The 25,658-nt window shown below is 42.0% G+C and overlaps 2 protein-coding genes across 5 annotated transcripts in view; both read left to right on the top strand.

The window, feature by feature from the left end:
• hspa13 (heat shock protein 70 family, member 13) overlaps positions 1–14,447 on the top strand; it is a 20,446-nt gene extending 5,999 nt beyond the window's left edge. The window contains exons 5-9 of one of the 3 annotated variants that reach the window (XM_073923098.1): positions 484–965; positions 11,639–11,710; positions 12,959–12,989; positions 14,012–14,058; positions 14,149–14,447. In XM_073923098.1, coding sequence (XP_073779199.1) covers positions 484–965; positions 11,639–11,710; positions 12,959–12,989; positions 14,012–14,058; positions 14,149–14,166 — 650 coding nt within the window. In that variant the 3' untranslated portion in view covers positions 14,167–14,447. 3 annotated transcript variants of the gene reach the window in all.
• LOC110437909 (uncharacterized) lies at positions 14,149–25,658 on the top strand. 2 transcript variants are annotated; one of them, XM_068213754.2, is made up of 7 exons: positions 14,149–14,447; positions 15,031–15,120; positions 15,698–15,794; positions 16,516–24,092; positions 24,185–24,397; positions 24,492–25,537; positions 25,632–25,658. In XM_068213754.2, the coding sequence occupies exons 3-4, from the start codon at positions 15,699–15,701 to the stop codon at positions 23,323–23,325; spliced, it is 6,906 nt and encodes a 2,301-aa protein (XP_068069855.1). In that variant the 5' UTR covers positions 14,149–14,447; positions 15,031–15,120; position 15,698; the 3' UTR covers positions 23,326–24,092; positions 24,185–24,397; positions 24,492–25,537; positions 25,632–25,658. The 2 variants fall into 2 exon arrangements, with proteins under 2 accessions (XP_068069855.1, XP_073779893.1); XM_073923792.1 differs by having other exon boundaries at positions 14,881–15,120.

Below are 25,658 nucleotides of genomic sequence, written 5' to 3'. Positions count from 1 at the left end.
TCGCATACTGATTTTAGCGTACTATATAGTATGGAAGTATGCGGTTTCGGATGCAGCCCAGGACTTTTAATTGATGGATACAACAAACACAAAACAGTCCTTCATAGAAAATTAAAATAAATAGAAATACAAATTAATAGAAAATACAAACCGAAAAAAACTAGAAAATACAAACTGAAAAAAATGTGAGATTTGGGAAGATATGACAGCTGTGAGTAGAGAGAGATCATTCTGCATTATGATCGTGAGCTCCTCAATGGAAACTAGTCATCTCTTTTCTGCCGTAAAAATATTTAGTTGGATCGTTGCGTTACATTCAATCTAAGTTAGGTGGTGCAACATATTTAGTAATGTGTAAGTTGTAACTTAGTGTCACTTTAAGCCACAACTAAGCTACGTTTTAACTTGCACACTGCTGGTGCAACTGGCCCCATGAGCACAACCCACCTGTTTGGCCCCATAATTAACACTTAATCTCCACAGGTAATAACCAGCTCGGAGGGCAGGACTTCACCCAGCGTTTGCTCCAGTACACCACAGAGCGAGTTCGGCAGCAATATGGCGTTCCCCCTACTCTTAAAGAAGACATCCATCTCCTCCGACAGGCTGTAGAGGCCGCCAAACTTAACCTCACCCAAGAACCTCACGTTCACCTCCGAGTTCCTCTGTACCTCCAGATGACAGGAGCCAGCGGAGCGCAAGAGGAGAAAGTCCTGTTTGAGGAGAAGCTGACCAGGGAGACATTTGAGGAGCTCAATGCCGACCTCTTCCAGAAGATCCTGGCTCCCATCGAGACCGTCCTCGTCGAGGGCCATCTGGACAAGCAGGAGGTGGATGAGATTGTCCTGGTTGGAGGGTCTACGCGGATCCCTCGGATCCGGCAGCTCATCAGTCAATATTTCGGAAAGGAGCCGAACACGTCAGTGGACCCGGACTTGGCAGTGGTGACCGGTGTGGCCATTCAGGCAGGCATTATGGGTGGTTCTTGGCCTCTTCAAGTCAGTGCAATTGAAATTCCCAATAGACATCTTCGCAAGACTAACTTTAGTTGATCTTTTATTTGTCATATGACTGCTTTGTGCCAGCAAACCAAAAGATGGTTGAGTGACATTGCTTCCTCATGTCTTTGCTTCCTCAAATGCATTAGTTTCAGAGTTAATCAAGACCAACGCAGCAGTTATGTGAAGATGTGGTCTTCAGAACAGACGCAGAGTATTTATTTAGTTCTTCATTATATCAATAGCATCAAGGAGATGCTTTTCTACTGTATCCAGAGCAAGTGTCTGTTTTGGGGTGTGCGATATTTATTATATTATATTATATAATATAATATCAAAACTGAGGTTTTGATAATGTGCAAGCATTATTGTGATTGTGCATTATCATGTCAGTCACTTTGAGGAAGAAAAAAAGTAAACAAACACACTGGATTTGTTATGTATAAGTAATCATATGATTAACTGATATCACTAAAGCAAGGGTGCAGTTTGTTTTTGAAACGTCAACTTAAATGCGATATTGATTTAGCAACAGTTAAAAAATAAGTAAATATTAAGTGACATTTTAGACACAATATTGTCAGTTTTGTTTTTCAAACACAGTAAAATAGTTTAAAGCAGAACATTTATGCACCTCAAAGTTATTCTGACATTTCATGAATGATTCCTGAATAAATCATTTGAGTCAATAGTAGGGCTGGGCCGATAAACAATATTATATCCAATCAAATCCAATTAAACTTTGTCAATAACACTGATAAGCTCTGGACTTTTTTACTCTATATTGGTCTAAAAGCCAATCACACAGCATAAATGTACAACGAGAATCTAAAAGTGTGTTGATATTAGAGATTTTCAGCCACTGAATATTCATCATCCCAAAATAAGTTATGTCGTTTGATGGACCCTCTAATTTTTGTGGCTTCAGTCATTGTCGGGGTCCTCTTAAATCTGGAAGCATTAACAACTCATATTGAAATATATATAGTTATTGTTCAATATGGGAAATAATTATCGAGATAGCATTTTTGACTTATCGCCCAGCCCTAGTCGTTAGCTGGGTTAAGTATCGCATGAGAAATGAGTGATGGAAATGCCTATTTTTGCATATAAAGTCCTAAATGGGTGACTGAAACTGATTTGCCAATTAAACTCAGATGTAGCAAATAATACACCCACACGACCCGTCTACATTATGCTTGCTTTGTTTACTGTTGGTTACTAAGTTACCAATACTACAGTCAGCCACTCTAACAACTTGATGGAAATGCACCTACTTCACATTTGAAATATATTTATTTTTTTCCGAACTTTGAAAACATTTGCATCATGTAAGGAAGAAAACCAGGGTAATAATAAATTTATGAAATCTTGCTTAGTTCAGCAGTTTTGAAAGAATCCTTTGAATGATTCAGTGGATCACTCATTAAAACAGAGACTTGTCGCCATCTACTGGCAGTTTTACAGTCATATTTATTCATCTATGACAGGTGTAAACCAGCCACAAATTACTTTTGGCAAAATATTAATTGCAGTTATCAAAAATAAAAACTCAAATTTGGAGAGAAATATCACACACCCTCACTTGAGACAATATGGGTTAGTTTATTGCCATCTGTGTGCCTAAATGGTACAGTACTCAATGTGCAATAAGTCTTTTATTGATGTTCAGGGAAGCAGCAGTTAGTATATAACTGAATGATCATTCCAGTCTTGGCTATTTAGGGACCGAGCACCGAAACGGTGCGTAGGCCCTATTGGAATTGCTCTGTTTATTATTAGGGACCGAGCACCGAAACGGTGCGTAGGCCCTATTGGAATTGCTCCGTTTATTATTAATGGGGTTTGCCATAGGCAAAGTCCATTCTTACTATTGTGCTGGCTTATTATTAATGGGGTTTGCCATAGGCAAAGTCCATTCTTACTATTGTGGTTTATTATTCTGTCTTCTTCTTCTTCTTCTTCTTCTTCCGTACACTTTTTCGGCGCGTAACTAGTCCCGCAGCTTTCGTCCCAGACCCTTGAAAGTGGGCTCAAATCGTGCGGCTTTATCGGGAATGGTGTGCTATGACTTTTATAAGGGGTGGGTGGTTTTGGGGCCCCGCAGGGGCCCCAAAACCACCCCCCAAAACGCATTGACTCAACATTACGCCCAACTTTGACAGATTATAGCGCCAAGTGTGAAATTCATAGAAATATGGGATTTACAGCATCTGTAGGGGGTTGCAGCCTAAGTGAGAACATACCCCGCAAGGGGGTATAAGTTGCACCCCTGGGGCTCTAGGACGTCCCAAAGTGCTCCCATTGACTTACATTGGCCCATTGACTCCCATTCATTTTTCTAGAAGAGCACTAAACGCGCCGCGAAATGGGACGACCTTTAAAGCGTTATAGCGCCAAGTGTGAAATTCGTAGAAATATGGGATTCGCAACATCTGTAGGGGGTTGCAGCCTGTATGAGAACATACCCCAAAAAGGGGTATAAGTTGTACCCCTGGGGTGCTAGGACGTCCCAAACGGGTCCCCATTGACTTTACATTGCCCATTGACTCCTATTCATTTCTTGACTCACATGTCAATCACAGTACATAGCAGTGTCATACAGACTTGGGGGTTGGCTTACTTAACTGAGGCAACCAATCAGCATCTCAATATGATTTTGAAGCTCACAAGCCACGCCCCCCCAAACCATTTAAAGACCCCTAATAAGTGCCCCATTGACTTAACATGGGGTGGGATGTCCCATTGCAGATCCCATTGACTTCCATTATAAATGTTACACATCAATAACATTACATAGGAGTGTCATAGAGAAATGGGGGTGGGCTCATTTGACTCAGGCAACCAATCAGCATCACTATATGATAATGATGCTCACAAGCCACGCCCCCAAATTGGTCCCATTGACTTCTATTATAATAAGGCTAGATGCATATCTTTGCATAGCACTGTCATACAGACTTGGGGGAAGGCTCATTTGACTCAGACAACCAATCAGCATTTCAATATAATAATGAAGCTCTTAAGCCACGCCCACAAATCCATTTAAATACCCTTAATAAGTGTTCCATTCACTGCCATTTTAACTGGTCTACATGCATATCTTTGCATAACAGTGTCCTATAGACTTAGGGGTTGGCTCATTGGACTCAGACAACCAATGAGCTTTTCAATATGTTAATGAAGCTCACAAGCCACGCCCCCAAACTGGTCCCATAGACTGCCTTTATAACTGGCCTTCATGCATATCTTTGCTTAGCAGTGTCCTATTGACTTGGGGGATGGCTCATCTGACTCAGACAACCAATGAGCATCTCAATATGATAATGAAGCTCACAAGCCACGCCCCCAAACTGGTCCCATAGACTGCCATTATAACTGCTCTACATGCATATCTTTGCTTAGCAGTGTCCTATTGACTTGGGGGTTGGCTCATTTGACTTGGACAGCCAACCACATTCAAGTTCACTCTGTAACCTCGCCCATAGCAACAAAACAGAGTACCCTAGCAACCGTTCATCAACAGCTATATCTCAGCATCGGAACATCGTAGAGACTTGGGGATTGGCTCGTTTGACTCATGCTAGCAAACGGAACTTTCTATATGCTACACATGCTAGCAGTGACTAGCTACATGCTAATATTGACTAGCCATGTACTGTAACTTGCTAGAAATGCTTACTAAGTATAAATATTTCATCAGGCATGTATGTGAGGCTTGCCTAGTAACCACCCAGGGTACCCTAGCAACTGCCTAGCAACCACCCAAATTACCCTAGCAACCGCCTAGCAACCACCTAGCAACCGCCTAGTAACGCCTTAGTAAGGGCCTAGCGACCACTCAGGACACCCTAGCAACCGCCTAGCAACGCCTTAGCAACCACTCAGAATACCCTAGCAACCACCTAGCAACACCTTAGCAACCACCTAGCAACCACTTAGGACACCTTAGCAACCGCCTAGCAACACCTTGGCAACCACCTAGCAACCACTCAGAACACCCTAGCAACCGCCTAGCAACCACTCAGAACACCCTAGCAACCACCTAGCAACACCTTAGCAACCACCTAGCAACCACTTAGGACACCCTAGCAACCACCTAGCAACACCTTAGCAACCACCTAGCAACCACTCAGGACACCCTAGCAACCGCCTAGCAACCACTTAGAATACCCTAGCAACCACCTAGCAACACCTTAGCAACCACCTAGCAACCACTTAGGACACCTTAGCAACCGCCTAGCAACACCTTAGCAACCACCTAGCAACCACTCAGGACACCCTAGCAACCGCCTAGCAACGCCTTAGCAACCACTTAGAATACCCTAGCAACCACCTGGCAACACCTTAGCAACCACTTAGGACACCTTAGCAACCGCCTAGCAACACCTTAGCAACCACCTAGCAACCACCCAGGACACCCTAGCAACCGCCTAGCAACGCCTTAGCAACCACTTAGAATACCCTAGCAACCACCTAGCAACACCTTAGCAACCACCTAGCAACCACTTAGGACACCTTAGCAACCGCATAGCAACACCTTAGCAACCACCTAGCAACCACTCAGAATACCCTAGCAACCGCCTAGCAACACCTTAGCAACCACATAGCAACCACTTAGGACACCTTAGCAACCACCTAGCAACCACTCAGAACACCCTAGCAACCATTCAGAACACCCTAGCTACCAAAACAAATACATTGTACCCCAGGCTTAGGGGTTGGCTCATTGGACCCAGACAACCAATGAGCATCTCAATATGGTAATGAAGCTCACAAGCCACGCCCCCAAACTGGTCCCATAGACTGCCATTATAACTGGCCTACATGCATATCTTTGCTTAGCAGTGTCCTATTGACTTGGGGGATGGCTCATCTGACTCAGACAACCAATGAGCATCTCGATATGATAATGAAGTTTACAAGCCACGCCCCCAAATTGGTCCCATAGACTTCCATTAAAATAGGCCTACATGCATATCTTTGCTTTGCAGTGTCCTATTGACTTGGGGGTTGGCTCATTTGACTTGGACAGCCAACCACATTAGAGTTCACTCTGTAACCTCGCCCATAGCAACAAAACAGAGTACCCTAGCAACCATTCATCAACAGCTATATCTCAGCATCGGAACATCGTAGAGACTTGGGGATTGGCTCGTTTCACTCATGCTAGCAAACGGAAACTTCCTGTATGCTACACATGCTAGCAGTGACTAGCTACATGCTAATATTGACTAGCCAAGTACTGTAACTTGCTAGAAATGCTCACTAAGTATAAATATTTCATCAGGCATGTATGTGAGGCTTGCCTAGTAACCACCTAGGGTACCCTAGCAACCGCCTAGCAACCACCCAAATTACCCTAGCAACTGCCTAGCAACCACCTAGCAACCGCCTAGTAACGCCTTAGTAAGGGCCTAGCGACCACTCAGGACACCCTAGCAACCGCCTAGCAACGCCTTAGCAACCACTTAGAATACCCTAGCAACCACCTAGCAACACCTTAGCAACCACCTAGCAACCACTCAGAACACTCTAGCAACCGCCTAGCAACACCTTAGCAACCACCTAGCAACCACTCAGAATACCCTAGCAACCGCCTAGCAACAACTTAGCAACCACTCAGAACACCCTAGCAACCACCTAGCAACACCTTAGCAACCACCTAGCAACCACTCAGGACACCCTAGCAACCGCCTAGCAACGCCTTAGCAACCACTTAGAATACCCTAGCAACCACCTAGCAACACCTTAGCAACCACCTAGCAACCACTTAGGATACCTTAGCAACCGCCTAGCAACCACCTAGCAACCACTCAGGACACCCTAGCAACTGCCTAGCAACACCTTAGCAACCACCTAGCAACCACTCAGGACACCCTAGCAACCGCCTAGCAACACCTTAGCAACCACCTAGCAACCACTCAGAACACCCTAGCAACCATTCAAAACACCCTAGCTACCAAAACAAATACATTTCTCCGCATTTACGCATTTCTTGCTATTTTGCCCAGTTTAGTACCATTTTGTACCCCATCGATTTGCCACGCAAACCCCATTCACATTTCCTTTAGGAAATGTACAATTCTAGTTCTTCTTCTTCCTTCTTCCGTACCATTTTTCGGCGCGTAACTAGTCCCGCAGCTTTCGTCCCAGACCCTTGAAAGTGGGCTCAAATCGTGCGGTCTTATCGGGAATGGTGTGCTATGACTTTTATAAGGGGTGGGGGGTTTTTTGGCCCCGCAGGGGCCAAAAAACCCCCCCAAAAATCCCATAGACTTAACATTGAGCCGAACTTTGACGAATCACAGCGCCGAGTGTGAATTTCATAGAAATATGAGATTCACAGCATCTGTAGGGGGTTGCAGCCTAAATGAGAACATACCTCGCAATGGGGTAAAAGTTTCACCCCTGGGGCTCTAGGACGTCCCAAAGCTCTCCCATTGACTTACATTGTCCCCATTGACTCCCATTCATTTTTCTAGAACAGCACTAACGCCCCCGCGAAATGGGACGACCTTTAAAGCGTTATAGCGCCAAGTGTGAATTTCGTAGAAATATGGGATTCGCAACATCTGTAGGGGGTTGCAGCCTGTATGAGAACATACCCCAAAAGGGGGTATAAGTTGTACCCCTGGGGTGCTAGGACGTCCCAAAGGGGTCCCCATTGACTTTACATTGCCCATTGACTCCCATTCATTTCTTGACTCACATGTCAATCACATTACATAGCAGTGTCATACAGACTTGGGGGTTGCCTTACTTGACTGAGGCAACCAATCAGCATCTCAATATGATTTTGAAGCTCACAAGCCACGCCCCCCCAAACCACTTAAAGACCCTTAATAACTGCCCCATTGACTTAACATGGAGTGGGATGTCCCATTGCACATCCCATTGACTTCCATTATAAAGGTCACACATCTATAACATTACATAGGAGTGTCATAGAGACATGGGGGTGGGCTCATTTGACTCAGGCAACCAATCAGCATCACAATATGATAATGAAGCTCACAAGCCACGCCCCCAAACTGATCCCATTGACTTCTATTATAATAGGGCTGGATGCATATCTTTGCTTAGCAGTGTCCTATTGACTTCTGGGATGGCTCATCTGACTCAGACAACCAATGAGCATCTCAATATGATAATGAAGCTCACAAGCCACGCCCCCAAACTGGTCCCATAGACTGCCTTTAATACTGGCCTACATGCATTTCTTTGCTTAGCAGTGTCCTATTGACTTGGGGGTTGGCTCATTTGACTTGGACAGCCAACCACATTCAAGTTCACTCTGTAACCTCGCCCATAGCAACAAAACAGAGTACCCTAGCAACCATTAATCAACAGCTATATCTCGGCATCAGAACATCGTAGAGACTTGGGGATTGGCTCGTTTGACTCATGCTAGCAAACGGAACTTCCTATATGCTACACATGCTAGCAGTGACTAGCTACATGCTAATATTGACTAGCCAAGTACTGTAACTTCCTAGAAATGCTCACTAAGTATAAATATTTCATCAGGCATGTATGTGAGGCTTGCCTAGTAACCACCCAGGGTACCCTAGCAACTGCCTAGCAACCACCCAAATTACCCTAGCAACCGCCTAGCAACCACCTAGCAACCGCCTAGTAACGCCTTAGTAAGGGCCTAGCGACCACTCAGGACACCCTAGCAACCGCCTAGCAACGCCTTAGCAACCACCTAAAAACCACTTAGGACACCTTAGCAACCGCCTAGCAACACCTTAGCAACCACCTAGCAACCACTCAGAACACCCTAGCAACCGCCTAGCAACGCCTTAGCAACCACCTAGCAACCACTTAGGACACCCTAGCAACCGCCTAGCAACGCCTTAGCAACCACTTAGAATACCCTAGCAACCACCTAGCAACACCTTAGCAACCACTTAGGACACCTTAGCAACCGCCTAGCAACACCTTAGCAACCACCTAGCAACCACTTAGGACATCTTAGCAACCGCCTAGCAACACCTTAGCAACCACCTAGCAACCACTTAGGACACCTTAGCAACCGCCTAGTAACGTCTTAGTAAGGGCCTAGCAACCATTCAGGACACCCTAGCAACCGCATAGCAATGCCTTACCAACCACTCAGAATACCCTAGCAACCACCTAGCAACACCTTAGCAACCACCTAGCAACCACTTAGGACACCTTACTAACCACCTAGCAACACCTTAGCAACCACCTAGCAACCACTCAGAAGACCCTAGCATCCGCCTAGCAACACCTTAGCAACCACCTATCAACCACTTAGGACACCTTAGCAACCACCTAGCAACACCTTAGCAACCACCTAGCAACCACTCAGAACACCCTAGCAACAACCTAGCAACCACTCAGAACACCCTAGCAACCACCTAGCAACACCTTAGCAACCACCTAGCAACCACTTAGGACACCCTAGCAACCGCCTAGCAATGCCTTAGCAACCACTTAGAATACCCTAGCAACCACCTAGCAACACCTTAGCAACCACCTACCAACCACTTAGGACACCTTAGCAACCGCCTAGAAACAACTTAGCAACCACTTAGAACACCCTAGCAACCGCCTAGCAACACCTTAGCAACCACCTAACAACCACTCATAACACCCTAGCAACCGCCAAGCAACACCCTAGCAACCACCTAGTAACACTTTAGCAACCACCTAGCAACCACTCAGGACACCTTAGCAACCACCTAGCAATGCCTTAGCAACCACCTAGCAACCACTTAGGACACCATAGCAACCGCCTGGCAACACCTTAGCAACCACTTAGAACACCCTAGCAACCGCCTAGCAACCACTTAGCAACCACTCAGAACACCCTAGCAACCGCCTTAGCAACCACTCAGAATACCCTAGCAACCACCTAGCAACACCTTAGCAACCACCTAGCAACCACTTAGGACACCTTAGCAACTGCCTAGCAACACCTTAGCAACCACCCAGCAACCATTTAGAACACCCTAGCAACCGTCTAGCAACACCTTAGCAACCGCCTAGCAACGCCTTAGCAACCACTCAGAATACCCTAGCAACCACCTAGCAACACCTTAGCAACCACTTAGGACACCTTAGCAACCGCCTAGCAACACCTTAGCAACCACCTAGCAACCACTCAGAACACCCTAGCAACCACCTAGCAATGCCTTAGCAACCACTCGGAATACCCTTGCAACCACCTAGCAACACCTTAGCAACCACCTAGCAACCATTCAGAACACCCTAGCAACACCTCAGCAACTGCCTATCAAACATTCAGAACACCCTGGCAACTGCCTATCAACCACTTAGAACACTCTAGCAACAACCTAGCAACCACTCAGAACACCCTAGCAACTGCCTAGCAATGTCTTAGCAACCACCTAGCAACTACTCAACACCCTAGCAAGAAATTATCAACCACCTAGCAGAACATGTTAGCAGTGCCTAGCAACGACTAAAACACCCTAGCAACCACCTAGCAATGCAGTAAATCACTGATTTGTGATTGTCTTAGACATTTATACATTAATCAAATATAAACATAGCAGTTTTTTGTCTGCTCAGACTTGTTTTCAGGAAACACCAACTGTTACACACACACACACACACACACACACACACACACACACACACACAGACACACACAGACACACACACACACACACACACACACACACACACACACACACACACACACACACACACACACACACACACACACACAGACAGTGCCGGAGTGGAGCTCCTTTTTATCTCTGGAGTTTCATGCCTTAGAACGGCCCACTTCAGTCGACGACTGATTTTGTTAAAATAACGTTATTTCCAATTCAGTTTCAAATGACACTAACACACTAACACGTTTTTCAAGGATACAGGTGCCTTAGAACTTCACATTTTTATATATAAATGAGAACATTAATTCTATATAGATATCCAGTCATTTGTAATGGTTGTAACAAGTAACCCAAACAGTATTATATGTCTTTACACTAAAAATGAAAAAACGTATTTCTTCCTGGTGAGCTTTGAACGCGGGTCGCTGGCTTCGTAATCGAACGTGCTAATCACTAGACCACGATGTCGCTATTAAATACAGGTGTTGGGTACAAAGAATAACTATTGCACTGCTATTGATGTCTACTTTTTTTTTTTTTTTACCCTACTCTTTCTCCTCTTTTTAGATTTCTGATCAAGTTATGTCAGATTTATTAATGTAGTGAATCATCAGATTTTTATTAAGCAGGTGTAATCATCATTAATATTAATTAATATTCAGTAAGGTGCCGCTGTTTGGGGTGAAATGATAGTTACATCATCATTCACACACACACACACACACACAGAAAAATTATTTTAATTCAGACATTTTTATTTACTATAATACTTAAAGATGGCTAGATTCAAAATGGAACATGGTAAACAATGTCTCTGAGTTGTTATTATTACAATTAATTTACCTGTGTTATATATATATATATATATATATATATATATATATATATATATATATATATATATATATATATATATATATATATATATATAAAATGCACTCTTTTTTTAGTTAGGCACTAAAAAGTCACACTTGAAAACGGGTGTGGTCCTCTCCATAAATGGAGAAAATCTTAATTCTGCAGGTTGATTGGCTGTGCCTTGCCTTCTATTGGCCAACGATGATGAGCCGTCTTCAGGTTCCAGAACTTTCTGCGGTGAGTAGGTTGTTTTAGAGGTTTGCTCTTATAATTGCTGTTTCACGTTCAATTAAAACATGTATATTAAAAAGTATAGATTGTTGTTGCTTGTAGTGGATGTAAAAGTAGCCATTCATGTCCTTTAGTGGGATTTCAGGTGTGCATAATAATTCAGGCTGAAGCCGTTGTACTCACGGTTAGATCTTAACTTTATGCAGGCTGCTTTATCACGTACAGTCACGTTATACTCTAATAAATTTTAAACTGAAGTCGCGATTAGAAGAATTACGATTCAAGTCGCAAAAGCTGCGATTATTTCGATAAATAACGTTACTGTGGCGAGGGCGGCCCATTAAAACATGCTACTAACTATCGTCAACGTACTTAATCAGCAGCTGACCGTTACAGCAGAACCCACGAGCCTGTATTTCACTGATATGGACATGAAATGAGAGCTGTGAGCTACAGGTCTGCATTCCCGCGGCCCGCGGCTGTACTGAAGCTGAGAGCGAGACGGTGTGTGTGTGTGTGTGTGTGTGTGTGTGTGTGTGTGTGTGTGTGTTAGACATTTGACCTGCTTGCTTAAGGTAACGTGTCCTCTCGGCTATTACAGTGAGTCTTGTGGTTAGACACACATGAGCATGTTACCCTGCAGCTGGAGTTTTCTTTACCGCGTTTATCATGAATCAGCTGTGATATCCGCGCATTTAAGACTTTAACCGTGGCCGTTTGTCCGTATCACCGTCACTCCGATGAATAACTCGAGCCGCGGTAACCGCAGTCGAGAAGAATCGCAGCCCTTTCTGTTGCGTGTGGGAACATAATGACCGATTATAGGTGTTTAAGAACTTATTCGACAGCGCTAAAAAAGCAAGCGAAATTATATTTATTACATTAGTTTATTTGTTGTAAATGCTCTTGTCCTGTGCATGTAGGTTAGCCTTGTTTCAAGAACAGTGTTTTCTTTCAGCAGGTAAAATAAACGAACAAATGACATGTAAATGTATAAACTATACATTCTTTTGCTAGAATTTTTGTGCTGGGAAGTAAAATCTAAAATTGTGTATAGAAAGCATTGAAAGTGCACTGCGAATGTCGTGAAATCAATATAAAAAATGTTACACAATCTAAATGTACAGGTTTTATACATGTTTATTTAATATTGCAGATAGAATTTATGTAATTGACATTAAAATACAATAGTCATTTCCCTAGTACAAATGTGCTTTTTATGCGACATGATTGTTTCTACTTTTATCTTTTTAGAACTTTCACCAGCCTATCCATCCTGTGTCAGGTAATGATTGAATAATTAATTCTATAATAATTAATAATAATAATAATTCTGGCTTTTTGCAGCAGTTAAACTCACTTTTTGGAATGTAATCAGTTTTTAAGATAACATTAATTTCATACATTTATCAGACCACTACTATAAGGGGGGAAATTAAGTGAGCAAACATCCTGTTTCTCCAGATTTGTTAGTTATGGGCTTGAGTTAAAGGGATGGTTCACTCAAAACTGAAAGTTCTGTCATTTACTCACCCTTTATGTGTTTCATACATTCTTCTGTTGAGCAAAAAAATACTTTCAAGAAAGCTGGGAACCTGTAACCATTTACTTCCATAGTATTTATTTTTCCTATGTACTATGGAAGTCTAGTGTTGCTCCGATTTTTGCTTTTTTTCCCTCCAAAATATCTTTAGTATTCAACAGAATAAAGTTAGTCATAAAGGTTTGTAACCACTTCATTGTTAGTAAATGCATAAAAGTGAGTCAATTGTTTATTTTGGGGGGAATTATCCCTTATAAATTATTCTATTTTAACTTTTTTTTTTTTCAAGGAAAGTAAAGTACAGTTGGTCTGAGTAACACTTTTTTTTTTTTTTTTTTTTTTTTTGGTGTGTCTGAAAAGTGTTATTCCATGGAATATCGATTTCTTAAACAAACAAACAAACAAAAAAAAAAAAAACATTTGTATTGTGTAAAATCCAGTACAAACATGTCTTGAAAAAAAAAACAAGAATTGGTTTACTGAAATGCATAACTACAGGTCTAAATTGTAAAGCCAGAGAAACAGTTAAGGGGTCTGTTTTCCCCCTACATCACTTTTCCGAGAATCTTTTGCAAATGACTCTGATAGTATGTTTGTCGCAAATTGACTCCTTTAAAAAATAGATACATGCTTTTGATATATCCCTAACAATTTATTTTATTCACAGATTAACTATGTTATTGATAAGTGATGTTTAACATGGAGAGAAGGTAATGCATAGTTGACATTAATTTTCATTAAAGTTATTTTTGTCCCTTTTTCAGAGAGACTCACCAGATATTCCAGATTCTTCACTGCACTTTGCATCTTGGTGAGTGTTGGATAACATTTTTATTTCAAAAATTGAGAAAACAATAGTTGTTGCTTTGACCTAATTTGTTCTATTTTCTTTATTTTTCAGGTTTCTTGTGAAAAATAAAACAACTACTTCTGTTGTTTTATTTTTCAGTGCTCTCCATATTTACAGGGATTACGTTTCTTTTGTTTTAATAAACTTAGAATTTTGTAATTTATATTTTCTTTTTTTTTTCTGCATTTTTTTTTCCTTAACTTTTTTTTTTTTTGTTTGTTTAAAAAAAAAAAATAAATTAAATTACACACTGTACTGTCTTCTATAGTTGCTAACCTCTGTTTTCTTCCAGATACTACAGGTTTCATTTTCTCAAGTTCTGCAGTGCTTACATCGGGGGAAGTTTTAAAGTATGTGCCAAAGAAAAAAACATTTAGTTTGCTTTCTAAATGTCTCGTAATGTGGCAAAAGTCACCTCATATCCTAAAAAGTACTTTGATGTAACATCATTTCTGTACATTTAATTTAGTTTATTTTCAACATGTAAATAATTTTAGTTTGGTGTGTCTGAAAAGTGTTATTCCACGGAATATTGATTTTTTTTTTTTTTTTTTTTTTTTTTTTTTGTAAAAATAAGTACAGACTTGCCTGGAAATACAAAAAAAAAGGTTACTGAAATTGGTTTACTGAAATGCATAACTATAGGTCTAAATTGTAAACCCAGAGCACCAGTTAAGGTGTCTGTTCTTCTTCCTGTTTTCCCCCATACATCACTTTTCCGAGAATCTTTTGCAAATGACTCTGATAGTATATTTGTCGCAAATTGGCTCCTTTAAAAAATAGATAAATGCTTTTGATGTATCCCTAACTATTTATTTTATATACAGATTAAGCATATTATTGATAAGTGATGATGTGTAACATGGAAAGAAGGTAATGCATAGTTGACATTAATTTTCATTAATGTTATTTTTTTTTTTGTCCCTTTTTCAGAGAGACTCGTCAGATATTCCGGATTCTTCAGATACTACTGGTTTTCATCTTGTCAGGTTCTGCAGTGCTTTCATCGGGGGAAGTTTTAAAGTATGTGCCAAAGAAAAAATGTTTAGTTTGCTTTTCTAAATGTCTCGTATTGTGGCAAAAGTCACCTCATATCCTAAAAAGTACTTTGATGTAACACCTTTTCTGTACATTTAATTAAGTTTATTTTCCACACATGTAAAGAATTTTAGTTTGGTGTGTCTGAAAAGTGTTATTCCACGGATTATTTATTCCTTAAATCTTTTAAAAAGCATTTGTTATTGTGAAAATATAAGTACTGACATGTCTGGAAATACAAAAAAGTGTAAAAGTAGTTTAGAGTGAAACAAGAATTGGTTTACTGAAATGCATAACTATAGGCCTAATTGTAAACCCAGAGAAACAGTTAAGGGGTATGTTCTTTCTCCTGCGAATTAATGGTCTGTTTTCCCCCTACATAAACAAAAAAAGGAAGCAAATGTAATTTGTTTTTTGTTGATCTGAAAAATGGTCCGATCTGTGACTCAGAAATTGAAGTGTGATCTGAGCTGTGAGATTTGTGACCCATTACACCACTAACATATATATGTGTATTTGTTTCTTTTAGACTTGTGTTTTATTTTTAACTTTTTTGTTAAAGGATGCCACGAAAAGGGAAGAGATCTCAGGCTCAGAAATTGCGCTGGAGAAAGGTAGACCTTCAAGATGTAGAAACCACCATTTCCAGCATTAAAGAGGTACTACTGAAAACTGACTGTATATCTAATTTGTAGAGTTAAAGCAGTCACCTATAAATGTAATGATAAAATAATTAGCTTTTTTATTTTAAAAATGGGATTAGGAATATTACAAAATTGCAGTTATTTTTTGCAAGTTTAGCTAAGCCTAGGAAAGACTGGCTTTTAGCTCTGCTTTCACTTTGTCTTCTGATTGAATGACAGGTTGTAATGCTGCTGCTTATTTCTTAAAGTGGAAGTAAAAGACTGAACATGGAAACTGTAAAGCCAGATGTGCGTCTAATATAAAATTATTTATTTATTGTACTTCGTGCATTGGGTGATAATAGGCTGTCCAGTCTCTGTGTTCAGTCCGTCACTACCATGATTGAAACCCAGACAGGCAGTCAGGCAGAGTATACAGAGAGTGAACCAAAGCGCTTTGGTGAAATTACAATGTATCCAATATTTTTATACAGAAAAAATTGCGATACCTCGATTTAATAAAACAATTTATCGTCTTAAAATGTAATTTCGAATTAACTGTAAAAATTGCCCGGCCCTACATTATAATTAAATATATTCATTTATTATTATATTATTTTATGTATTATTATTTATTATTGTTATAATATTACATATTGATATTTTGCTAGAAGTTCAACAGTGTTCTTCACATTTTCTCACTGATTGTAAAAATACAAACTTGACTAGCAGTTTTTATATTACATTATTTTTACAGGTTGAACAGGCCAGTACCAGTGCTGCTGTCAATTCCTTTTCTGTGAGCCAACATGCAGAAAGTTGTGGCAATGCAACCACATTTGTGTCAGTGCAAGCGTCTCATTGTCAGGATGATGTTAGATATGACGAGTTCTCCAGAAATCACCAGTGCACATGTGTATCACTGACATTCTTGGCCAGTCAGAGTGCAGGGCTTCAGTTTAAGATATCCGATCTTGATAGAGTTTTAGAGGAGGGGGATGCTTTGTATGTCAGCACTAAAATGCAGCTTATCGCTGAAAGAAGATTCCGTCAGAACCATCTATCTATGGAGGAAGTACCTTCTAAACTTACAACATTTAACCAAACATACAATGTCCACAAGTCTGAAGTCAAACTTGGATTTCTTCGAGCCAGAAGTGCCCCTGATATGGAAAATTGGTTTTTGCCTCTTGCCAAAAGACTGCAGTGTCTCACAGCAGATGTCACTCACGCACTTTTAATAGTTTCTCGACAATGTATTGCAGTGTTTAGAGATGGATCAGGCAGATATGGATTCTTTGATCCACATTCAAGGACTGCAAAAGGATTACCTGATTGTACTGGTTGTGGAACTGCTGTGATGTTAACTTTTCCCCTACTAAGTGACATGACTGACCAAATTCTGCAGCTTTTTGGGAAATGCCCTGATAATGAAAACTATGAATTCATGCCGGTCTCTTTTGAAACAGAGCAACAGGCTGGCCAACAGCCTTTACTCTCAACTTGTGCTCAATTTTCACAAGTAATTTCAGTTCTACCTGAACCAGAAGAAAATATTGACGTCCAAAATGGTATAGCCCAAGAAAACAAAGCCATGATGTCCAAAAAAAATAAGTCCAGAAGAAGAAGAGAAATGCGAAAAACAACTGAAAAATTCAAATCTAGAAAATCCAAGAACACCACTGCATCCTATGCAATGAAAAAACACAAACAAAGAGATAATGAAAGGGACCGGTATGCCGCCTGTTTACAGTTTCGGACAAACAAAAAAGAAGCTGTTAGGGAAAAGTACAGCCAGGATGCTCATTTTAGAAACAAAAAGAAAGACTGCAGTAATAGACGGTACAAAGATGAGATTGTTCTGTCAAAGAAGAAAGAATACATGGCTAGGAGGTATACCACAGATCCAGTTGTACAGTCAAAGAAGAAGGAATACATGGCTAAGAGGTATACCACAGATCCAGTTGTAAAGTCAAAGAAGAAAGAATACATGACTAGGAGGTACAGTTACGACACCATCTTCCAGGCAAAAAAAAGAGCACACATGGTCAGCAGGTACAGTACTGATACTGCTTTCCAGAAAAAAATGAAGGAATACATGATGAGGAGATATGGAAATGATTCTGAGTTCAGAGCACATCACATTCTCCAATGTACCCTCCATAAGAAACAGAAGCTTCCTAATAACACTACACGTATTCATCAGTTGCAATGTGCACTGAGGATTAAAAGGAAATACAAGATGTGCATCCGCTCCAGCTTGGAAACACCCCAGCCTTTGGTCAGTAAAGTGATGGAAAGTGCAATTCATGCATTCCGGTCTAAAATCCAGCAAGGTCCTACATACGTCTGCACAGTCTGCCACAGAGTCCTCTTTCCAGACCAAGTCAAGGCCTGTGATGGATCGAATTATGAAAAAGATGTTCAACTTTCATCATTTTGCTTGACAAGGAAGTATGTGCATACTTGCGACAGTGTCTGCTCAGATGATTGCACCGTTCCAGAAGAGAGAAGACGTGAATGGATCTGCCACACATGTGACAGCCATCTGAAAAGAGGACGCATGCCTTCAATTGCAGCAGTAAACAAGCTTGAACTGCCACCTATCCCTGCAGAATTGGCTGAGCTAAATGTGCTGGAACGTCAGCTTATTGCAAAAATTTTACCTTTCGCAAAAATAGTTGCACTGCCCAAAGGACAACAGAGAGCAGTTCACGGTGCTGTTGTGTGTGTGCCTTCGGAGGTGGAGAACACTGTCAACTCTCTGCCAAGACCAAGAAGCGAGTCCCAGCTCCTACAAGTCAAGCTAAAGAGACATGTCAGTTTTAAAGGATACCAGCACTTCCATACTGTAAATATGCACAGCGTACTGGCAGCTTTATCCAAGCTGAAGGAAGTGCATTCTGAGTACAAGGATATCTCCATACAAGAGCCTGAGGTATCTGAAGATCAGTTTGACGAAGACATTGATGCAGCAGAGGATAACCAAGAAGTTGGCACTGCTGAGCACGAGGAGCAACATGTCAGTGTGGAGGAAAAGGATGAACTTCGCCCCGGTCTTACATTGGACACGTGCATGCAGCCACCAGACATTGCACATGACATCTTGTCGTACGGTGAAGGGATCTTTAGTATCGCACCTGCACAAGGAAAGAAGCCTGTTGGATTTTTTAAAATCCCAAAACTGGAAGCCATGGCATTCCCTGTCCAGTTCCCCACAGGAGAGAACACAATCGACGAGGCAAGGCAGACAGCAGTTTCTCCTAGCATGTACTTCAACGTCAGATTGTTTTGTGTTGATGCCCGATTTGCAAGGGATCAAAGCTACCTTTTCTTTGCACAATTTGTGACAGAAACGCAACTGGCAAGAAACAGCATGTCCATTCAACTTCGAAAAGGTAAACCCATTACTAAAGATGGCCGAAGAATCTCCAATAGGATGCTTCAGGATTCCGATGAGGTTGAGAGACTTGTTCACAACAGGGATGCCACACGATTCATGCAGCCCCTGAGAGGCTCTCCAGCCTATTGGGAGAAGACGTTGCGAGATCTACAGGCCATGATTCGACAGCTGGGGACACCTACTTTCTTTTGTACATTCAGTGCAGCAGAAATGCGATGGCCTGAGATTGTGACTGTAATCAAAGCTCAACAAGGCGAAGAAATTGACTTTTCACAGCTTGACTGGGCGACAAAATGTGAAATCCTTAGGAGTAATCCTGTCACTGTCATGCGCATGTTTGAGAAGCGTGTAGATGCATTAATGGCTCACCTGCTTTTGTCACCTGCACAACCCATTGGTGAAGTGGAGGATTTCTTTTATAGAGTGGAGTTTCAGGCAAGAGGAAGCCCACATATTCATCTGCTTGCTTGGGTAAAGGATGCCCCAGATCCAGAGGAAGACAATGATGAGACAATATGTGACTTCATCGACCGTTACGTATCTTGCAAGCTTCCAGATCCCAATGTTGATCCTGAGCTTCATAAGATTGTGACAGAGGTTCAGCTTCATAGCAAAAACCACTCAAAGTCATGCAAGAAAGGCAAGGTGGTGTGTAGATTTGGATTTCCAAAACTACCAATGCCTAAGACCATGATCACTCATCCGATGCCAGAGCGTCCTGATGAGGGGGATGATGAACCGACTGACTCAGCAGCCAAGAAAAAAGCAAGGCGAGATGAGGCTAAAAAAGCAATGAATGAAGCCAAATCAAAACTCAAGCCTTTGTGGGATTTGCTGAATGATCCCAAATCTTCCTTCAACAATTTGTCAGACCTTCTAACCAAGTGCAATTTGTCCATGGACGATTACCTGAACTATGCTGAAGGACTCACCACTGGCAGTGCAGTTCTTTTGAAGCGTGATCCAAAGGAGACTTGGGTGAATGGCTACAATCCTGATTTGCTCAGGGCGTGGAATGCGAACATGGATATTCAGTACATCCTAGACGCTTACAGCTGCATCATGTATATGCTGTCCTACGTTTCAAAGCCGGAGCATGAAATGAGTGGCTTTCTTAAGAACGTTATCCAAAGTGTTCGTGAAGCCAACGTTAATGAAGAGGATGAAATGAAGCACATAATGCAAGCCTATGCCAAGCACCGGCAAGTAAGTGCTCAGGAGTCTGTGGCGCGAACATGCAGCTTGCCGTTGAAGAAGTGTTCACGAAGTGTCGTGTTTGTTCCGACGGATGACGATGCCCTCAAGATGAGTCTGCCCATAAGTGTGTTGCTGAACAAAAATCCTGAATCGGAGGACGTCTGGATGTCAGGTTTAATAGAAAAATATAGAGCAAGACCTCTAACGTTGGAGTTTGAAAAAATGTGTCTTGCAGACTTTGCATCCAATTACCGTGTTGTGTACGGTCAACAAATTAAAGGAAAAAATGTCCTCCGACTGCTTCACGATATGGGATTTATTCAAAAGAGGACTATCGGCAAGCCTGCAGTTATCAGATATGCTCGCTTTTCAGAGGAGAAGCAACCAGAAAAATTTTATGGAAGAATGGTGAAACTTTACGTTCCCCATCGCCACAATGAAGAGCTAAAACCTGAGGATTTTCCCACATATCAGCTATTTTATAAAAGCGGATTTGTGGAACTTCCTGGACATCCTGGTCTCCGGTTCCCTGTCTGCGGCATAGTAAAGGCATACCAGCAGAGATATGAAAAGCATGGCAAAGTTGTAGATAAAGCATTTGAACAACTTCAGCAGGAAGGACCATCTGAGAGTGCTTGGACAGCTTTTGCACCAGAAGTTGAAGTGGATCGCCTGGAATGCATAGCTGAACAAGAAGACGTCGGTCCAGAGGAAGATGACGAACAGGATGAGGTCCCTGAATTCCAGCCTCGTAATGAAGATGGCGACGGAGTTGCACCGCGCATAGTGGCGCCACAGATGAGTGTCGAGTTTGTCAGGAAGCTCTTTAGGAGTTTAAACAAGACACAGGCAGCCATATTTTACACCATTCGGCGGTGGTGTCAGAACCGTGTGTGGGGACTGAATCCAGAACAGTTTTTTTACTTCGTGTCAGGTGGTGCTGGATGTGGAAAGTCGCACGTAATCAAGTGCGTATACACTGAAGCAACGAAGATTCTGCAACAACTTCCTCAGCTCCGGGAGGATGGGGATCTCTCCATTCCTACAGTGATTTTAAGTGCATTCACTGGAACAGCAGCGTTTAACATTTCTGGAAAAACTCTGCATTCCATTCTAAAGCTGCCAAGGAACTTGAAGCCACCCTATCAAGGACTTGGGAACTCTCTTGATGATGTACGAGCAGGATTACGTCACGTGGAAATCCTGATTATTGACGAAATCTCTATGATTTCAAAAGACTTTTTTGCATACATCAACTGGAGGTTTCAACAGATCAGAGGCAGCAAGAAACCATTTGGGGGCATTTCTGTCATCGTGGTGGGAGACTTTTATCAATTACCGCCCCCGGGAAAAGCCAAGCCACTCTGTGTTTACGAAGAGGATGTGCTGGACTTTTGGAAGGACCACTTCCAAATCGTAACCCTCACAGAGATCATGCGGCAGAAAGAGGACCTTGCATTTGCCCAGCTTTTAAACCGATTGAGAGTGAAACGGAAATCTGATGCTCTTAAAGAAGAAGATAGAGCTTTGTTATTGCAAGCTGTGAGGAATCCCCAAGACTGCCCACGTGATGCATTGCACATATTTGCAACCAACAAGGAAGTCCACAGTCACAATAGTAACACGGTAAATGCTCTTCATGCTGACATCATAACCATTCATGCTGAAGATTACCGGAAAGACCCAAGAACAGGTGGGATGAAAAGACAGACTAAACCTGTCATGGGTAATAAAGACGACCTGCTTGACACCATACAAGTTGCAGTGGGAGTCCGCATAATGATGATAAGGAATCTGGATGTCGAAGATGGACTCGTCAATGGATGCTTTGGGAACATTGGAAACATTGTGACTAAAACAAGAGACGGAATTGCATTTGTGCACATGCTTGGCATTCAGCCCGACAATCCAAATGCTGGCCAGAAATACAGACGACGACTGCAAGGTGATCAGGACACTTTAGTCTACATTGAAAGATCTGAGGAACCTGTAAAGAAAAGAGCAGTCCGTCGACAATTTCCAATCAAGTTGGCCTACGCATGCACTGCTCACAAAGTTCAAGGCATGACCATGCAATCGGCTGTAGTATCACTAAAGAGGATTTTTGAGCCAGGAATGGCCTATGTTGCCCTCAGCCGAACAACCTCACTTGGTGGGTTGTACATCAGAGACTTTGATGAAAAAAAGATCTATGCTGATCCGGAAATCACAACCTCGTTGGAGAGGATGAAAACGGCAACGCTGGAAGGCATCATGCCACTTTTTGACTGGAAGAAAACCAACACCAGTCTGGTAGAAAAACTAATTGTTGTGCATCATAACACAGAGGGACTCCAATCACATATAGAAGACATCAAACACCATCATGAGCTGCTTCTATGTGATATCTTTTGTGTTACGGAAACGCACCTCTCCGGATCATGCATCTCATCACATGTCCAGTTGGAAGGCTTTAAGATGTTTGCAAGAAATAGACATGCGTCTTACTCAACCCTTCCAGAAATGGCAAAGAAGGACTGTGGTGGAGTTGCAATTTATTGCAAAGAGGACATTCAGGCGGAACCTCGACACTTTATACACCACGTCACCGACCTGGAGTTTGTCGTCATCAAAGTTGATGCACCAGTGACTGCAACAATTGCTGCGGTGTACAGGCCACCAGACTATAGTCTGGAAAAATTTTTGCCAAACATCAGGGGCCTTCTTGATTATTTGGAAATGATGAAGGAGAATCCCATAATTGTCTGTGGAGACTTCAACGAAGACCACCTCTCGTCTGGAAGAAAGCCCATTCTGGAGTTGTTCCAATCCCAACAATACCAACAGCTCATCACCAATGCAACCACAGAGAAACAAACACTGTTGGATCATATTTATGTTTCTCATCCAGACTTGTGCATGCAGTCAGGTGTTTTACACACCTACTATAGCTATCACAATCCAGTGTATTGTGTTTTGCCTAAATAATTCAGCCAACAATCCAAATGCTGGCCAAAAATACATACGCAACTGCAAGGTGAAGAGGACACTTAACTCTACATCGAAAGAGCAGAGGAAACTCTAAAGAAAGGAGCAGTTCGTCAACAATTTCTAATCAAGATGGCTAACACATGCACAAAGTTCAAGGCATGGCCATGCAATCGGCTGTCAAAAATCACAACCGCGTTGGAGAGGACAAAAAATGGCAACGCTGGAAGGCATCATGCTACTTTTTGACTGGAAAAAACCAACAACAGTCTGAAAGAAAAGCTTATCGTTGTGCATCATAAAGCAGAGGAACTCCCATCACATATAGAGGACATAAAACACCATCACCAAACATCAGGGGCCTACTTAATTATTTGGAAATGATGGAGAATCCCATAATTGTCTGTGGAGACTTCACCAAAGACCACCTCTTGTCTGGAAGAAAGCCCATTCTGGAGTTGTTCCAATCCCTACTATACAAACAGCTCATCTCCATGGCCACCACAAAGAAACGAACATTGGCCTACGTCTTTGACATGAAGTCAGTGTGCCACACAGAACCGGGAGACAAAAGACCTGGATAGAGCCTGATTATCAGCCACTCGTCTTTTACTTGGTGGTGTGTGCACAGTTGCGTGAAGGCGGTGTGTCGTACCTGAGGTGGATGCTGTGTGATGAGAGTAGAGTAGGGTCAGCAGCAAGGGACATCAGGAGGATATTGTGGCATCTTCAAAGTTTACAAAGGGCAGTGACAGCAGCAACAGTTGGTGAGTAGTACAGTGGCTTTTTAAATGTTCCATTATTTTATGTTTTTCCTTTGTATTTGTGTTTGACATTTTGTACTGAATTTGACTTGCAGTGGCGATGCTGGTTCGAGCCTCAGCTGGGTCAGTTGGTGTTTCTGTGTGGAAGATGCAAGAACAGGATGGATGAAAAGGCAAACTAACCCTGTCATGGGTAAAAAAGACAACCTGCTAGGCACCATACAAGTTGCATTGATTGGGAGTCTGCATAATGTTGATATTGTGGCATCTTCAAAGTTTACAAAGGGCAGTGACAGCAGCAACAGTTGGTGAGTAGTACAGTGGCTTTTTAAAGGTTCCATTATTTTGTGTGTTTCCTTTGTATTTGTGTTTGACATTTTGTACTGAATTTATGACTTGCAGTGGCGATGCTGGTTCGAGCCTCAGCTGGGTCAGTTGGTGTTTCTGTGTGCAAGATGCAAGAACAGGATGGATGAAAAAGCAAACTAACCCTGTCATGGGTAAAAAAAGACAACCTGCTAGGCACCATACAAGTTGCATTGATAGGGAGTCTGCATAATGTTGATCAAAAATGTGGATGTCAAAGATGGACTTGTCAATGGATGCTTTGGAAACATTGGAAACATTGTGACCAAAACAAAATACAGACTTGCATTTGTGCACATGCTTGGAAATCAGTCGACAATCCAAATGCTGGCCAGAAATACATACGACAACAACTGCAAGGTGAAGAGGACACTTTACATCAAAAGATCAGAGGAAACTCTTAAGAAAGAAGCAGTCTGTCAACAATTTCCAATCAAGATGGCTTACGCATGCACCACTCACAAAGTTCAAGGCATGACCATGCAATCGGCTGTCAAAAATCACAACCGCGTTGGAGAGGACAAAAAATGGCAACGCTGGAAGGCATCATGCTACTTTTTCACTGGAAAAAAAACCAACAACAGTCTGAAAGAAAAGCTTATCGTTGTGCATCATAAAGCAGAGGAACTCCCATCACATATAGAGGACATAAAACACCATCACCAAACATCAGGGGCCTACTTAATTATTTGGAAATGATGGAGAATCCCATATTTGTCTGTGGAGACTTCACCAAAGACCACCTCTTGTCTGGAAGAAAGCCCATTCTGGAGTTGTTCCAATCCCCACTATACAAACAGCTCATCTCCATGGCCACCACAAAGAAACGAACACTGGCCTACGTCTTTGACATGAAGTCAGTGTGCCACACAGAACCGGGAGACAAAAGACCTGGATAGAGCCTGATTATCAGCCACTCGTCTTTTACTTGGTGGTGTGTGCACAGTTGCGTGAAGGCGGTGTGTCGTACCTGAGGTGGATGCTGTGTGATGAGAGTAGAGTAGGGTCAGCAGCAAGGGACATCAGGAGGATATTGTGGCATCTTCAAAGTTTACAAAGGGCAGTGACAGCAGCAACAGTTGGTGAGTAGTACAGTGGCTTTTTGAATGTTCCATTATTTTATGTTTTTCCTTTGTATTTGTGTTTGACATTTTGTACTGAATTTATGACTTGCAGTGGCGATGCTGGTTCGAGCCTCAGCTG

Source organism: Danio rerio, chromosome 15 (genome assembly GCF_049306965.1).
Source record: "Danio rerio strain Tuebingen ecotype United States chromosome 15, GRCz12tu, whole genome shotgun sequence".
NCBI lineage: Eukaryota > Metazoa > Chordata > Actinopteri > Cypriniformes > Danionidae > Danio > Danio rerio.
Note: the sequence above shows the minus strand (reverse complement) of the source record. Positions and strands in the feature narration are given on the sequence as shown.